Source organism: Nyctereutes procyonoides, unplaced genomic scaffold, assembly GCF_905146905.1.
Source record: "Nyctereutes procyonoides isolate TBG_1078 unplaced genomic scaffold, NYPRO_anot_genome, whole genome shotgun sequence".
Classification (NCBI taxonomy): domain Eukaryota; kingdom Metazoa; phylum Chordata; class Mammalia; order Carnivora; family Canidae; genus Nyctereutes; species Nyctereutes procyonoides.
Genome location: NW_026575133.1, coordinates 36,944,822 through 36,961,508, shown reverse-complemented (window position 1 = coordinate 36,961,508; position 16,687 = coordinate 36,944,822). Strand labels below are relative to the sequence as shown.

Below are 16,687 nucleotides of genomic sequence, written 5' to 3'. Positions count from 1 at the left end.
ACCCCTGTGTGCACCCAGACCACCCAGAGGAGCACGGCCGACACCCCCTACACCGGCACTGCCCGGGGCCGTCGGTGACCAGGGGTGCGGCCCAGTGGGGCCAGGTTTGCTGAGCGCTCTGTCCCCATCAGCCCGAGCAGCAGCGGATGTGCCCGCGCGGGCCAGGACGTGCACGAGGCCGGCGGGGGCAGCTGAGGGTGAGTCTCAGCCGACGTAGGGCAGGTTACAGGCTCTACCAACCTCCATCCTCCCCCTGACCCCAGGAAGTGATCTGCCAAAAACAAGCAGCAGGCTTAGGAGGAGCCCGCCCTTCCCGCATGGCTTTTGAGGAACCGGGGTACGTTTTTTTGTTCTAAAGTTGGTTGGGCTGAAAAACGTCAGCAGGACAGAATTGTGGAGTCTTTGGGCTCCGTATCTGTCTCCCTGTCCGGAGTCCGTGCCCGCAGGCACAGCTGCCTCTCCTTCCTGGCATGTCACCCTGAAGCATCCTGCAGGAGGAGGTGTGCTCGCCCTTTGCCCTGAGCACGGCAGGGTGGGAAAGGCCCTGAGAAGGTCTGCAGGGAAAAGCCGTCTACCATTCTGCACCCAGGGTGGCGCTCGCTTCTTGGGGCCTGACCCCCCCTTTTACGGAATAGTGAGGAAAACACTACACGGGGAGGTGACCTTTGATCAGACCGAGGTGAGGCTCCCAGGAGGGCTGGGGCAGTGGTGGAGGTGCAGTAAGGCCCGGGCAGGGACCTCCCAGGGCAGGACAGAGCCACGGTGGGCAGAGGAGCCCCGGTCAGAAGACAGGGGATGAAGACTAGAATTGTCTATTTGCAGAAAGTTTATTTAAGAGGTGGAAACTCTAGTAACATTCAGTAAAACCTGTGCCCTGGCATCCAGCCCTGCAGGTACCCTCTGCCCCTGCCCTGCAAGTACCAGCTGCCCCCGCCCTGCGGGTACCTGCTGCCCCCGCCCTGTGGGTACCCGCTGCCCCTGCCCTGCAAGTACCAGCTGCCCCCGCCCTGCAAGTACCTGCTGCCCCTGCCCTGAGGGTACCCGCTGCCCCTGCCCTGAGGGTACCTGCTGCCCCTGCCCTGCGAGTACCTGCTGCCCCCGCCCTGAGGGTACCCGCTGCCCCTGCCCTGAGGGTACCTGCTGCCCCTGCCCTGAGGGTACCCGCTGCCCCTGCCCTGAGGGTACCTGCTGCCCCCGCCCTGAGGGTACCCGCAACCCCTGCCCCACCGGTACCCCCCATCCTTCGAGCCTCCTTAAACAGTTCTCATCTCTGACTCCACGTCCACCAGCGTCTCACCTCGCCGTGTCCCGCGCATCTTTGTGTAAAGGCAAGCGGGCAGCCCGCCCGGTGCACCAGTGAAAACCAGGGCAGACTCTTACAGCGGCCCTGGGGAGGGCCCCTGGGAGTAAGGGAGGAAGCCCCCCACACCTGCCCACCCTCAGAGACGGCTTCTAAACCCAGACCGACAGACACACCCTGGGGGGGGTGCGAGCGTTCTCCAGAATGACGCCGTGTCGCGCCCGTCTGAATGTCCCACTCTTCCCTGTTGCCTTGCTCCGCGCTTGTAGTCAGGGTCAGGACTTCCTGGACGAGGGCTGCTCGGGGGAGGCTCATCTACAATTGCTCACACCAGAGCCCCAGCACAGCATGTGTATGAAGGGGCTTCCGTGGGGCTGGGTTCCAGAAGGCCGGGAAACCCAGCCCTGGCATGCCCCCCCTCCCGTGGTGGGCGTGGGCCCGCACTCCCAAAAGCCGCCCCCAAGGCCATCGGTGCTGTGCTCAGCCTGCAGACGCTGACTCGGTTTCCCCGTGGAAGCCTCACCCGTGCCAGGTTATGGTGGTTCATTTCAATCCACGGCCTAGGTCTGTTCCCAATTTAAAAATGGTAAATTTTGGTTTGGTTGCACGCAAGCTGAAAGCACCAGGAGCTCATGCCCGGTTTTCTGTCGGCGTGTGTCTAAGTAAGGTGGGAAGGCTGACAGTCGGGGCGCTCACACGGGGCAGACGCCAGTGCCGAGGTGGTTGCCGCTTTGGGCGGAAAGGACAGGGCCACCAGCTTCGTGGAGGTCGCTCACGAGGACCTGAGAAGCAGGCGTTCTCCTTGGGGTGGGAGGGGCAGCGCCTTGATACCAGATGGAAAACCAGGGTGATGGTGTATTTACCGTGTCCGCGCCGCCCTGGGGCCCTCCTGCCTCCTCCTCGGAGCGCCCAGAGCTGCCAGGGCCTGGCTCAGGGCAGCACTGGACCCGCAGCTCATGCCCGGGCTGCTGCCCGCCGCCCTCTCCCTTCTCTGTGGCTCCCTGCCGCCCCTGGCTCCTGCCTCTCCTCCCGCCCCAGATGAGAGCTCCAGCTCCTTGTCCTGGGATGCTTTTCTTTCCTTTCCACGCTCGAGAGGACATTTGACAGGGACCATGCTGGGCGCTGGCTGGGGTCTGCAGTGGCAGCCACGTGTCCTGCACGCGCAGAGGTGGCTGGTGAGCCTCCCCCCGCCCGGTATCCATTGCCACCTCTGGACTCCCCGGGTAGCCAGAGGGGGGCTCGATGACCTGCAGACAGAGGGGGGCTTGATGACCCACAGCTGGGCGAGGGGCCGATGACCGGCTGCAGGGGGATGGGGCTTGATGACCTGCAGCCAGAGAGGGGGGCGGCTGGATGACCTGCACCCAGAGGGGGGCTTGATGACCCGCAGCCAGAGGGAGAGCTTGATGACCCATAGCCAGAGGGGGGCTCGATGACCCGCAGCCAGGGGGGCGCCTGATGGCCCACAGCCAGAGGGGGGCTCGATGACCCACAGCCAGAAGGGGGACCTGATGACCCACAGCCAGAGGGGGGGCCTCGATGATCCGCAGTCAGAGGGGGAGCTCGATGACCCGTAGCCTGAAGGGGGGCCTTGATGATCCACAGCCAGAGGGGGGGCTCAATGACCCACAGCCAGGGGGGCGGCTCGACCCACAGCCAGAGGGGGGCCTCAATGACCTGCAGCCGGGGGGGTGCCGATGAGCCACAGCCAGAAGGGGCACCCGATGACCCACAGCCAGAGGGGGGGCTCGATGATCCGCAGCCAGGGTCAGGGGGAGGCTCGATCACCATCAGCCAGAGAGGGGGCTCAATGACCCGCAGCCGGGGGGGGGGGGGCGGTGACCCGCAGCCGAGCCCCTCGTGTTGACATTTCCCGGCTCCCCGTTCTTCTTGGGGCAGATTCGCCCCCTCGGAGCCCCGGGTGCCGTGAGGATCGAGCTAATTACCTGCCGAACAAAGCAGGAACATCTCCCCGCTCCCCAAGTGCCATTTCCCTTTGAAAACACGCGAGCCACAGAGGACGTAATGGCAGGAAAGACGCCTCTGCTGTGCTTGGCAGCAGAACGGAGGCATCGATTTTTCTGGGTCCCGATCTGGGCGCCCGTGGACTCCGGTGACTCAGGGGAAGAGGAAGTGGTACTTTCAGTCACTGGGAGGCTGTTACCTGGTGCCTCCAGGCCCACGGTGACCCAAGGCTGCGGCCAGCTAACGACTCGTAGTTCGAGCAGCCTGGCACGATCGATCCGCGCCTTCCTGTGCCCGTCGGGAGCGCCGGTGACAGCGGCTGCCCGGGGGTAATGACGTGTCCGACGCCCGTCAGCTTCGGCGCCCACCGCCGCCCCCACCGCCGCCCTCTCTTCTGGTCCCACTCCCAGCTTTCACTTGGTGTTCCAGAACTCTCGGGCATCAAAATGGGCTTCAGGGCCACCTGCCCCAGGCCACGTGACCCGTGGTGGCCTCGGCTTTCCTGCCACTGCTTGGGAATCTGGTGCTTGTGTGGAGCTGCGCTGCTGACGGCGGGGGGCACTCCCTCGGCTCGGGGACCCCATCTGGGGTCAGAGGGAAGAACTGTTGGTGGTGAAAGTGCCCACGAAGGAGCGCTCAGTGTCTCGCTCACCGTGGGTGGGCCTTGGCCTGGGTGGCGTCGGGATCGGCAGGTGTGCCCCCGCCGCCGCCCCTGCAGAGCCTGGCTCCTGAGCCCGGGACTGGCCCAGCACGAGCTCTTCGGACCAGCTCCTCTGGGCAGTGGCTGCAGACCCCTCCCAGAGCCCCCCTGCGGCCCGGTGCCCGCGGATGACCCACTGAACGCGGATCTCCTTGCCCGCTGCAGTGTCTCGCCGGCCGTGAGCCCACCGACGCCGACAGAGAAGAGGAGACCCTCAGGAGGAAGCTGGAGGAGCTGACCTGCCGCGTCAGTGACCAGGGCGCCTCATCCGAGGAGGCGGGGAGCGAGGAGGAAGGGTCAGACCTGGCCAGGAGCCCCTCCTCGCAGGACCTCCCCGGGGCAGCCCCGGAGGTGAGGCGCCCCGGTAGGCTCGGTGGGACCTGGGCAGAGGTGGGGCCAGGCGTCCAGAGGTTGTGACGAAGCCGCTGCCCCCACCCCATGCCCCCCCAGGCAGGCAGCCCACCCCCGGTGGGCCCTGGGCCCCCACAAGAGCGGCAGCGGGTGCCCAGCCCCCCCGGGCCCACAGGAAGGGGTGTCTCTGGGATGGGCCCGTCTTGGGGAGGCCTTGCCGTGTCTCCTGCAGGTGGTCACGTTCCGTGCTTCCCTGTCCTAGGTGTGCGCGGCTGCGGGCCAAACGCACGGACGGGACACGACCCCCTGGGGCCCTCGGGACCTCGTGCAGCCCGGCAGGACCACAGACGAGGAGCTGCTGCAGCTGGAGGACAGAGTGGCCCTGACGGCCTGTGAGGTCCAGCAGGTGGAGAGCGAGGTAGCACCAGCCCCAGGGGCGGGGGCTCCCGGGAGGAGGAGTGGCGGCCGTGGACAGTCCACCTGCAGCTCTGGAACAGGAGCTTGGAAATGCTCGCCCGCCTGCAGCCTCGGTGAGAGGCAGGCGGGCAGGGTGTTCAGCCCCGCGGGCATGATGCTGACGCGTACCCCGCCCAGTCTCAGGATGCGGGGGCTTCTCCAGAAGCAGGCTCGGGTTTTAGGACAGCCCCCGGGGGTGGGGGGGCTCAGAACCAGACTCTGACCCGAGGGCCACCCTGGGAGCCCAAGCGTGGGCCCAGGACCTGAGTTCCGGTGAGCATTGTGTCCGTAGTCTACAGAGGTCAAGGACGGAGCCAGGGCCCCTCAGGGACGGCCTAGGTGACTGGGGACTGCTCTCCCCTCTGGGGACCCGCAGAGAAGAGAGGGTCTGCCCCTCAGGCTGCAAGGGGAGCCAGCACCCACAGCCCATTCTCGCTTCTGCTCCTAAGCAAGTGCCCACCAGGAGTGAGGAGCACCTCGCCTGAGCTGTGCACCGAGCACGCTCATCAGGGGGGACAAGCCAGCCTGACAACCAAGGAGCTCGGTTCTTAAAGAGAGCTGTGCAGACAGGAAGTGAGGGTGGCTCGGTGGAGCCCCCAGGTGGGCTGCCCAGGAAGGGATAGGACAGGAAGAAGGCAGCACACATGTGCAAAGGTCCTGGGGTGGTCTTGAACTTGGCATGTTCGGGAACGAGCAGTGAAACCCTGAGCCGGGGGCAGAGGGTGTGAGGGGGCAGAGGGTGGGAGGCAGGTCCGAGAGGAGGGTGGGGAGCCACTGGAGGGAGCAGAACAGGGGGCCTTGTTGCTGTTTCTAGAAGTTTCCTCTGGCTGCCATGGGAGCTGGGGGTGGGGGCCCATTTAAAATGATGCCAGAAAAAATAAAATAAAAATAAAATAAAATAAAATAAAATAAAACAAAATAATAAATAAAATAAAAAAGTAATGCCAGAGAGGCAGACGCCAACTAAGTCTTTGCCCGTCAAGTGTAGCCCTGTCCCTTAGAGCTGCAGCGACGCTGACCCCAGTCGCTGCCCCTCCTTCCGTCCCCGGTGGGAACCAGAATTCCTAATGGGCCAGAAAGTGTGCAGGGCCCCCCTCCCTCCCACCTGGGGCGACCTGCAGCAGCCCCCTCCCCGGCAGCCACGTGTGACAACGGGCCTCCCGGAAGCGCATCCGCTGGGACCCCCGTCTTAAGGGAACCGTAACAACGCAGGCGAATCGGCGGCTGGGTCGGCACATCTGAATGAGGTCCGCCTGTCTGTCCTTTCTGCCAGGTGTCCAACATCAAGTCCAAGATTGCGGCCTTGCAGGCTGCGGGGCTCACGGTGAAGCCCTCGGGGAAGCCCCGGAGGAAGTCCAACCTCCCGGTGAGTGCGGGCGCCCAGCGCGGAGGCTTTGTGCCCGGGGACCGGCCAGAGCGCAGGCCCACCCGGTGGGCCTGGAACCAAGAGGCCGCCGCCCGCCCCGCCGACCCGTGGCCAGCCCGGGAGCTGTGCCCCGCCGGGGTTCTGGCTGAAGAAGCGCTTTTTGAGGCGAGCTTGGCTCTTCCTCTGAGAACTTGGGACGCATGCACACGGCCTCAAGTCCGAAAGAAGCAGCCTGAAGGGTGGCGTCCCGCACGTGCCGTCAGAGCTGGGCGCGACAGGAAGAGCAGGTCGGGGGCGGGTCTGGGGCCAGTACCTGTCTCCCCAGATTTGGGCTGGGGTCCCCAGGCAGGTCACGCCAGTGGGGTAGCTGGCAGACGAACAGAGGGTGGTCCCAGGAGAGCCCCCGGAGGTCCGGCTGCAGGGGATACACGGCAGGGCCAGTGTTCCGGGAGGACGGCCATCGTCCTTCTGTCCCGCGGGCCACCTGTGACGGGGTCGGACAAGCAGCAAGCAGGTACAGGCTTCCTCCTTGTCCTCCAGATATTTCTTCCCCGACTTGCTGGGAGTTACGACCAGAGGCCTAAGGATCCGAATGCAGAAACTTTGGACGAGGTACGTGTCATTCCAAGAGGAAGGCTGGCGCAGCTCTTTCAGAAGCGTGATGAGTCCCGGGAGCGGTGGGGCTGAAACGTGCCCTGTGTAAGCTCGGCCAGCCCCGCAGGGGACCCCAGGGCGTCCCCAGAGGCACGTGCTGAGACGGGGCTGGCATCATCGTGTTGGGGAAATCCAGGAAAACCCAGCTGGGGAGGCAGGACGGTGGGCAGAGGCCTCGGCCTCGGCAAACCCCACTCACGGTGTCTTTGGCTCTGGGTAAGGCAGCGGGAGTGGTTCAGCGTGGGGGCGGGAGGCCGCACCGACCCCTCCTCGCCTGTCAGTCACAGACCACCTCACTCTGGGGTCTCCCCCGCGGCCCTGCGCAGGCAGGCAGGCTCCAGCGGCCTGGGGTCAGCACCTCCTGGCCCCCGGGAGGTGCAGGTGTCAGCCGTGGCCGCGCGGGCATGAGGAGCCAGCGTGCCTGCAGGGGCACCGGGACGGGGGTGGGTCTGAGACGGTGGCCCCATCACTGTGTGCAGAGGAGGTGCCGGCCCGGGAGGGAGCCTGGTCTCCGAGGCGTCAGGGGTGCCACCCCCGTGCCCCAGGAAGAGCAGCATCTGTTCCCCGTCCTGCCTGCTGCCTCGTGCCCCTTCGGAGCCACAGCGCACCCTGGTCACTCCTGTTCATCGTGCAGTGACGCTGGGCAGCTCTCTACAGTGTAAACAGTGTTTTTCACTCCTTCCATTTGGAGCTGACAAACCTGGCGAGTGAGCGTTGGGATTAACCCTGTGGCCCCCATGAGCAAACCGGGGCTCGGGGAGCTGGACATACTTGATGGAGATCACGCAGGCCACGCGTGATGGAGGGATGTCGGCCCCGGCACCCTGGCCCCGACCTCCCGCCCTGCTCCCGGGGCCGTGGTGCTTCTCACCTGCTTGGGGAGCCCCAGCCCTGGAGGCCTCTTCATCAGGTCCCCGGGTGCAGCCCACAAAACGCGCCCGGCAGGACCCCGGGTAGACGCTGGGCACTTTTCAGGGGAATTCCAGGCCACCTGCTCCTGCCCGAAGAGGCAAAACAGGGAGCGGACGATCCACGTCGTCACAGGGAGGCAGTCCACGGGACAGTGAGAGCGAAGGGGCCTCAGCCACGAGAGCCGGGGACGTGCGAGGAGCGAGTGGTCGTCCAGTATCCCCGAGAAGGGGCTGCTGGCCCATTTTCCAGATGAGTTCAGAGAGGACACGCAGGTCGTCCACGTCACCACGCGGGTGGTGACACCCCCAGGTCTGCGGGGCTGAGAGCGTGCTGTCCGTGCCTCCCACCCACAGGGGACAAACGGAAGCACCTCCTTTATGCTCTGGCACTTGGCGCTTCTTTCACTGATACCACGTATTTTAACATTGACCAATGTTCACATACTGCCAAAGGACAGACAGCTGACCTGGTTCACTAGAGTCCGGAAGAACCCCAGGAAGTCCCGGGTTAGCTCCCAGTGTGGCTAAGAATTACAGCAATTTTTTTAAAGATTTTACTTATTTATTCATGAGAGACACAGAGAGAGGCAGAGACACAGGCAGAGGGAGGAGCAGGCTCCCTGCAGGGAGCCCGATGGGGGACTCGATCCCAAGACCCCAGGGTCACGCCCTGAGCTGAAGGCAGACGCTCAACCACGGGCGGAGCCACCCAGGGGCCCCAGAATTGCAGCAATGTCGTGAAGCCCAGAGACTTCTTTCTTCTAGGTGACGACTGCGCCCTATCTCCTCAGAAGGAAGTTCAGTAATTCTCCGAAAAGCCAAGGTAAGAGGGAGCGGCTCCCCTCGTCCCCGCTGGGTTTTCCACGCCCTGCGCCGTAAGCTGGTCTAATGCGGTGCGCAGCTCCCGACCGTCTCGTGCGAAGCACAGAACGTGACCTAGTGTCCCTCCGTGTCTCCGTGTGACCAGGACACGGACCTTGTTCCAGGCAGAAAGGCCTGGCTGGAAGGCCTGGCTGCCTCGTGCACGGTGCACGGCCAGGCCGGCGGGGAGCCGTGTGCCCGTGCGTGGATCCCCTCGCAGCCCGGCAGCGGGTCACCAGAGGGAAGCAGCCCCCTTCCTGGGTCAGGGCCCGGTCCCCCCGCTGCTCTGTCAGCCCTCTAAGCCCCGGTGGTGTGTCCCGTCGTCCCTGCGTCGGAGCTCTGTCCTCACCACCCGTCGTGACAGCCAGGGCCCCGGGCACAGCTCTCTCTGTGTCCCTCCTCTGCTCCCGAACAATCGTTGGCCCCCGCCTGCCTGCAGAATGAGTGGGATTTCTTAGCCCTCCAGACGCTCACTTCCTGCCCCACGCGGGGCCCTGGGTGGACAGCACACACCTCGCAGGCCCCTGGGGACTCAGAGCTCTGTGCAAACACGCACTTCCTTACCTTTGCCTGGGCCGGGCCTCCTGCCCAGAGCTCTTCTCAATCCCTTCCCCGAAGGCCGGGTGCAATGTCTCCCCTCGGAGGTTCCCCACCACTTCCAGAATGTTCTCCTCCACCTCCTCAGGGCACGTCTTTGCACACCCCGGTGTGCACCCAGCTCCCCTCCCTGCCAGCTCCCTCTCTGCACCCCTGAGCTCCCAGTACCCCGAGAGGTCAGCCCAGAGACGGAGCTGGTCCCGAGGCCCATTGAGGGGAACCCGCGACCCAGGGCCACCAGCCAGGGGACGGACTTTGCCAGTGGGGCCAGCTGCCACGGGGTGACCAGGAGGTTTCTGGAGCGCATGCACTGGCGCTTGGGGAGCTTCCGGGAGGCCTCATGGCTGAAACCCAAGTGAAGGCTCCCGCTCACAGCAGGAGGACAGGGGAGAGCCCCTTGCCCTCAGAGGCTGCTCACCTGGTCCCAGGCCTGGATACCTCACCGCCCCAGGCCCCCCCGGAGCTGGCGGGCTTTCCCATGGAGGCTGGTGGCCTGCACCCGCCTCTCCTGCCACCATGACCCGCCTCCGCGGAGTGGCTTCTCATCCCGCGTCCCCAGGCCCACCACCCCCAGGGACAGGTGGGGGGCCACGGGTGTCCTCCCTCCCCACCCCGGGATCGCTGGATCAGCAGCCCCCTCAGTAGGGTTGGGTCCCGGAGCAGGAACAGGTGGCAGATCCCAGCCCCGCGTGCCCTGCCCGGAACGGAGCTCCTCAGCTCCCCTGGCAAGATGCGTCACGCAGCCCTACTTGGCGGCTTCCGTGGCGTGAACACCTGCACCATGGTGGATTTGCAGCCACCGCCATGACGTCACGGAGCCCGGGGCTGGGAGGGGGAGACGGGCCCAGCACCCCCCCAGGGAGCAGGTGCCGGGCCTCAGGCAGGCAGACAAGGCCACTGGCCGCCCTCCCCCGGGATCCGCTCGCTGTGGCCACAAGCCGTTGGCTAGGATGTGAGAGCGAGGGCCCTTGGGGGGGCCCCCCCCGTGCTGAGGGCAGCGCCCCCAGGCCCCGCGGCCCACGGCACACCACAGAGTAAAGGAAAGGCAACGGCGCTTGCTGTTTAGCCGGAGGGAGCCTTTCCGACGGGACCGTGAGGCTCGCTCCCAGGCCGCGGAGAAAAGTGGAGCCCACGGGGTGCACGCACGTCCCTAACCGCTTCCCTGCCCCCGAAGGTAGAGCCGCCGACTCTGCTCGGCCATCGGCGTTGGCGTACCGCGGAGGATCCCTGACGCAGAGGAACCCCAACAGCAGGAAGGGGGTGGCCGCCCACAGCTTCGCAGTAAGCTTTCCTCTTGCTCCCTGAGAGCGGGCACCTCGGTGGCCTGGCGGGTTTACGTGGTGACGGTGACGTTAGGACCCCAGAGCACATGGGGGGTGGGGTGGTAACTGGGTGACGGGCACTGAGGGGGGCACTTGACGGGATGAGCACTGGGTGTTATTCTGTATGTTGGCAAATTGAACACCAATAAAAAATAAATTTATTAAAAAAAAAAGACCCCAGAGCACAGACGGGGTGACACTAACGGGTAAAATCGGCCAAAGATTTAAAGGAAAATTGAAAACATTTCTTAAAGGTACCAGAATGTACCAGTGGCAGGGGCCACTGCTCATCCTGGGGTGGGTCTTGGCTTGGGGCAGAGGACACCCCGAGAGGGGACAGTCCATGGGCAGGGAGGGCACCCAGGGAGGGACGACCCACAGATGAGGAGGACACTGGGGGGGACAGCCCACAGACGGGGAGGACAACACGGGGGGACAGCCCATGGATGGGGAGGTCACCTGGGGAGGGGACAGCGCACGGATGGGGAGGACACCCAGGGAGGGGACAGGCGCCCCAACAAGGGGATGCATGTGGGGGGAGACGCGAGGATAGAGGTGCCCGCAGGCCCCACCTTAACTGACGGCGGCGGCACGACCGTGGCCGGAGCTCCGCCGTCCCCACCCAGGGCTGATGACTGTCCCAGAGGAAGTTGCCAGCGGGGACTTGAGAACTGACAGGCTTTCCGATTAGAATATCCCTCCCCACGCTTCAGAGCCTGAAATTCTCAGTCTCCGTCCGTGTACCCTCTGATGAGGGAGTGGCCAGTGCACACAATTGTGTGTGTGTGTGTGTGTGTGTGTGTGTGTGTGTGTGTCCTGCAGAAGCCTGTGATGACCCAGCAGCCCTGAAGGGGCCCGACGGAGCCACCCGGGCCCACCTCCCGTCTCCCTGCACCTCAACTCGTGCTCCTCCACCTGCCCTGAACGTCGTGCTGCACACAGTCGGGGGACACGGGACAAGACGGAGCCCCGTCCGAAAGCGAGCCCTCCTGCGAGGTGACAGCGCTCCAGACCCGCCGCTATCCCCCACCCCTGCTCCCTGACGCCCTCGGCCACCGCCCCTGCCGGCCTGCCCCGACCCCTGAGAAACGCCGAGGCTGACGTGGCTTTCCTGTACGACGGAGTTCCACGCACGTATCGAAGGCCACGGAGAAGAATGCTCCAGCCTGATCTTTTGTCCCTTTCCGAGCCGGCCTGGCCAGAGGGGGGCTGGCCCCGCGCAGCACCTGACGTGTGCTCCAGCCTGGGTGGGAGCAGGGCAGGCGTGCGTGTCCCCATGTGTGCACGTGCGCTGTCGGACCGGGCAACTGCGCGTCGAGGCGGGCGACGGAACCCCTGACCAGCCGACCTCCCCGCCCTCCTCCTGCCCCCCGTTCTGCGAGGCCACCTGGGATTCACAGACTGGGGGCAATCCTGCTGCGGTCCAGGGCACAGCGTGCACAAGGCAGCAGGGGAGCCTCGGATCCACGTTGGAGGGCAGAGGACCTGCTGGGGAGGTGGGCCGCAGGGTGGGTTCCAGCCTGGCGCTGTCACTCATGCAGGGGTCAGCCGGTGGGACCGAGGGGCCAGGACCAACTAGGGATGCCCGCTAGCCACCTGCCGTCAGTTCTGGAGGGGCCCTGAGTCGTCCTCCACCTGGGGCAGCCTGGGAGTCAGGGTTGCTTTTGGGTGACTGGGTGGCTCATCCGGTTCTAAGGGGAGCCCACGGGGACCCTGCGGGGGGGGGCCGCCTCAGAACATGGTAATTGTAATTGCACACGCCCCTCCGCCCCGGCTGCACACTGTGACCCACCCCACGGGGACTCGTGTGTGCAATCTTGGCTTGAATTTAAGCCTGTTTTGTGGACGAGGACACGGAGCCCTGAGTGCGAGGCAGCGTCCCCCTGGAGCGAGAGCTGATCGCAGGCACAGCTCCACGCACCCCCCTCCCCGCACCCACCCAGGACCCCAAGCCTTGCACCTCCACCGAGCCGCAGGTGCAGCCGCCGCCGGGCTGGCCCACGGGCTTCGGGAACCAGCTTCTGGATGGATCCGGCTGCCGGGGCTGCCGGGGTGTGTAGAAGAGACGGGTCTGACACCCCTGCTCCGGGCGGCCACCTGGCTCCTGACTCAAAGCCGAGTGATGGAAGGCGTCCTACAGACGAAAGGGGATCCGTTTCTTTGTTGGCGCGCCCCTCCCTGTTCACAGAGTACCTTAAAGTCAGTGCGAGTTCATGGGAGTCCGAGCAGTGAGTCCGCTGGCCCTGGGTGTGTCCCCGAGGGTTGACAGTGGGTCCCCAGTTTACCTGCTCGTGTCCCAGAACCTCGCTAGCCAGGCTCCTCCCTGGCTGATCTGAGCTCCGAGAACCTCAAACTCCCAACAGCCGGGTGTCCCCTGTCAGGGTGGCCTCGAGGGGCGTGTGAGCCGTCATCGGTGCCTTCAGACTTGTGCCTTCACTCCCTCAGCAGCCCTGCACGGAGACCCGACAGTGCGGGAGGCTGGGGGGGTCCTTCCCAGCCCCTGCCCTGGTCCCGCCGGCCCAGCCCCCCACGCTGGAGCCCCTTCTCCATCCCCATCCGGCCCCAAGGCCTCGGGCCCCTGGGAGCTGGACGTGTGGCCGATTCCACCCCAGAGAGCAGCCACCACCACCGCCTCTGGGGGCTCAGAGTCACCCTTCCAGCCGAACTTGGTCTCACGCCCCAGTTGCTTGCTGTGCCCTCTAGTGTCCCCTCCGGCCTTCCAGGGGCTCCGGCCACGGCTCGCTCGCCTTCGCCCCCACCTCCTGTCAGGAGAACGTGGCTATTTGGAGTGTATCTTTAGGCCAAACACTTCCACTCGGTTCTTTTCCACGATGTCTGGGTCTCGTTGCTCGTGGGACACATCTGCCCGCGTCTTGATAAACCCAGGTGCTGGGTCTATGCCTGTGTCACGGTGCATCAGTGCTGTCTCTGCTCTTGGGAACCGTGGGCCATTGCTCCATGGAGACCTTCGTCGTGACTTGTGACAGCGTCCCCAGGGAGCGCTGGCTGCTTGGGCTGCCGTTGTGGGGGGCAGGAGGGTCACTGTGAGCCCCACTGCCCAGACCCCTTGCCTTCCAAACAAGCCCCTGGGAAGCTTGAGAAGACCTGTCCCCCGAGCCTGGGGGCCACCAGGCCTGACAGTTTTGGGGGAGCTGCTCCCAAGGCAGGCCAGCCCCACCTCCTTTCTCCAAAGTCCCCGTTGCCCCTGCGTCCTCCCGAGGATACCTGCCCCATGGCCCAGACCTGAGTCCATGGATCGGGCCACATCTCTGTGCTGCCTTGTCTGTGATGCTTTTGTGCTACAACAACAGAGTTGGGTCGTTACCATCTGACCCCGTACGGGACAAGGTTGCCGACTCCCGGCCTGGGCCCTTGTCCCGGCTTCTGCAAGGAGCCGTCCCAGGCAGCGGCTGGCAGGGCGAGAGGAGCACACCAGCTTCCTCCAGTCCGGCCCCCCACGGCCCCCCAGCCAGCCGCCCTGCCCTCTCCACAGCCCTCCACCCCTGCACTCCTCCCCCGGCTTGTGCCGGGAAAGGTGCGGCACCCACGCCAGCGCGCACCGTCTTGGCAAACGGGATGCGTTGCATCCTGGAACAGGGGGTGGCAGCCAGCCCGGATCTCGAGGGGCCCCGGGGCTGCTCCTAACAAATTCTCACCCGCCAGCAATGGACCGTCTCAGGGTGGAGGCCGGAAGTCTGGGATCGGCATGTGGGCAGGCCCTGCTCCCTGCAGCCGCTCTCGGAGACACTCCCTTCTCTGCCTGCCCGAGCCTCGGGGGCCCCCGCCGTCCTGAGCCTGTGGCTGCGTCATCCCACGTTGTGGCCCCGTCCTCACAGGGCCCACTGTGTCTGTGTCACATCTCCCTCTGCCCTTCTCTTACAAGGATGCTCATCCCTGGATTTGGGACCCACCTCAGTTATCCGGGTAATCTCATCGGACATCTTCACCCTCCAGACGTGTACAAAGACCCTTTTTGCAAATAAAATCACCTTCCCAGTTTCCAGGCTCTGGAATGAGAGTTTGGGGAGCCACCATTCAACCCCCTGTAGCTAAGTTGGAAAACCTATTATGATCCGCTGACAGAGCGGACTCCCCCCAACTACCACCACCATCCAGACCCCAAAAGGGAGCTCGGGGCGACACTTGCAGGCCAGCGGCCGCCTCCCCAGCCTCCCAGGGAGCCCCGGGCGCAGTCACATGCTTCACAGGGGCCCAGGCGACAGGCCACCCTCCCCGTCCCACCCAGTGGCCCTGCCACGCTGCCCCTTGCCCTCCCGACCCCCGTCTTCACGGAAACCCCCACCCCATGGCTATTCACCTGGTGCAGACTCAGCACCCACTGCCCCACTGGAGGCCAGAGCACCCGTTTTGTGCAGTAAACCCCCAGTTCCACCACTTCAGGGAAGAGAGACGACCAGGAGGGGGTAGGCAAGCAGCCGTGGCCATGACCAGACGTGACGTCCCAGGGCCCAGCCTGCGCTGACACCATGGAGAGCTTCGGGTACAACGTGCATGGGGCCTCGCCAGGTAGTAACTTGGTGGCCCGAGTGCCAGACTAGCCCGCAATGGCCTACCTGGGGCCCACGGCAGCACCCGGCATGGACACGCAGCCGCCAGACTGCCCGTTCACGGGGCTGCGGACTTGAGTGACCATCTCCCCAAGGCAGGGCCCCGGATAACTGAGGTGGGTCCCAAATCCAGGCAGCTGAGCATTCCGCAGACAGACAGGGCAGGCTCCCGTGGCGGCACGCTGGCAGGTTCAGGGTGCCTCCGAACCGCGCACCCCGGGCTGGCCTTCCAGGGCTCCCACTACTGCTCACGCTCCAGACAGGACCCTGAGGCTGCATCCCTGGCGGGGGGAGGAGGGTCCTGGCGCACGGGGAGGACTTCCCTGGGAATCACGCAGGCGGCAGAGATGAGAGTCAGCCTGAGTCCCCAAGGGCTGGCCAGGGGGAGGGTTTCCTGCCGCCTCCGAGTGGGACCCTTGCCGGGCTGCTCCCCATCCAGGCCGTCACTCGAGCTAGGACCTGAATCCACCCTGCTTTGCTGGGAGGCAGGTGCCTGCGTCCTCAGGAGATACGGGGAGCCCACGCCGACAGCTGTGCTCTGGCTCCTGTGGCATCAAGTGAGGGGGGATCGTTTTCGTGGTTCAGTCCCCCCACACTACCTGTAAATTGCACTATTTGAAAGGCTTCTCCTGGGGCACCCGGGCGGCTCAGTCGGTCAGACCCCTGCCTTCAGCTCAGGTATGATCCCACGTCGGGCTCCCTGCCTCGCCCTCTGCCTGCCACTCCTCTTGCCTGTGGTGTCGCTCTCTCTGTGTCGGATAAATAAATAAAATCTTGAAAGAAAGAATTCTCCTGAGTCCCTTTTTCTAGGAGATGGTCGTTCGTGAGACACCTTCCCTGGAAGCTGAATAGAGACAGGCCAGGGACCCGTGACCCTGGGGCTCACCTGCTTCTAACCAAGAGCAGGAGAAGTCAGTGGTTTCATTATGACTCCAGATGGATATCAGAGTCAGCATTTAAAATTTCTCCCGAGTGGGGACAACCGGGTGGCTCAGCTGGCTAAGCATCTGATTCCTACTTTTAGCTCAGGTCCTGATCTCAGGGTCGGGAGATGGAGCCCTGTATCGGGCTCTGTGCTGAGCGTGGAGCCTGCTTAGGATTCTCTCTCTCTCTCTCTCTCTCTGCCCCTCCGCACTCACTCTCTCTCTTAAAAAAAATTAATTTAATTTTTAAAAAGTTGAAATTTCCCCAGACTTTTATTCCCCAGCAATCTTCTTTATCAGGGAAAAGAGAAAAAGCTTCATGAGGAGGTGAATGCACGATCCCTCAAGGATCCTTCATGGTTTAAAGTGAGCCAGGCCCTAGCGTCCGATGCACTGGGGTCCAGGGCTGGTCCACTCGGCTCCCGGCAGGTGGCTGGGGAAATACACAGCCTCCCAGGCTGTCCCCTGTGCATCAAGCCCCAAGCCAACCCCGGGCCGGTGTTCCTTCACCGCAGCGATACAGCAAGCCACGATTTCTGTCTCAGAGCACGGCGAGGAAGAGCCCACTTCACAGGCAGCCCTGTGATAACTCACCCCAAAGGCACCGTAGGATTCCTATGCACCTGCTTTCTGGTCCCCAAATACCTGGCATCCGGCACACGGGCCAGCCAAGTGACCTTTAAGCGTGCCCCCGAGGCCCATAGCACCAGAGT

General features: G+C 64.4%; 1 protein-coding gene across 2 annotated transcripts in view; it reads left to right on the top strand.

Moving 5' to 3' along the window:
• Nucleotides 1-14,483, top strand: part of MLPH (melanophilin) — a 47,995-nt gene extending 33,512 nt beyond the window's left edge. For both annotated transcript variants that reach the window (XM_055300423.1, XM_055300424.1), the window contains 7 exons: nt 4,131-4,316; nt 4,579-4,734; nt 6,046-6,138; nt 6,679-6,750; nt 8,469-8,526; nt 10,336-10,442; nt 11,306-14,483. In XM_055300423.1, coding sequence (XP_055156398.1) covers nt 4,131-4,316; nt 4,579-4,734; nt 6,046-6,138; nt 6,679-6,750; nt 8,469-8,526; nt 10,336-10,442; nt 11,306-11,332 — 699 coding nt within the window. In that variant the 3' untranslated portion in view covers nt 11,333-14,483. The remainder of the gene's footprint in view (nt 1-4,130; nt 4,317-4,578; nt 4,735-6,045; nt 6,139-6,678; nt 6,751-8,468; nt 8,527-10,335; nt 10,443-11,305) is intronic.
• Nucleotides 14,484-16,687: the final 2,204 nt, after the last annotated feature.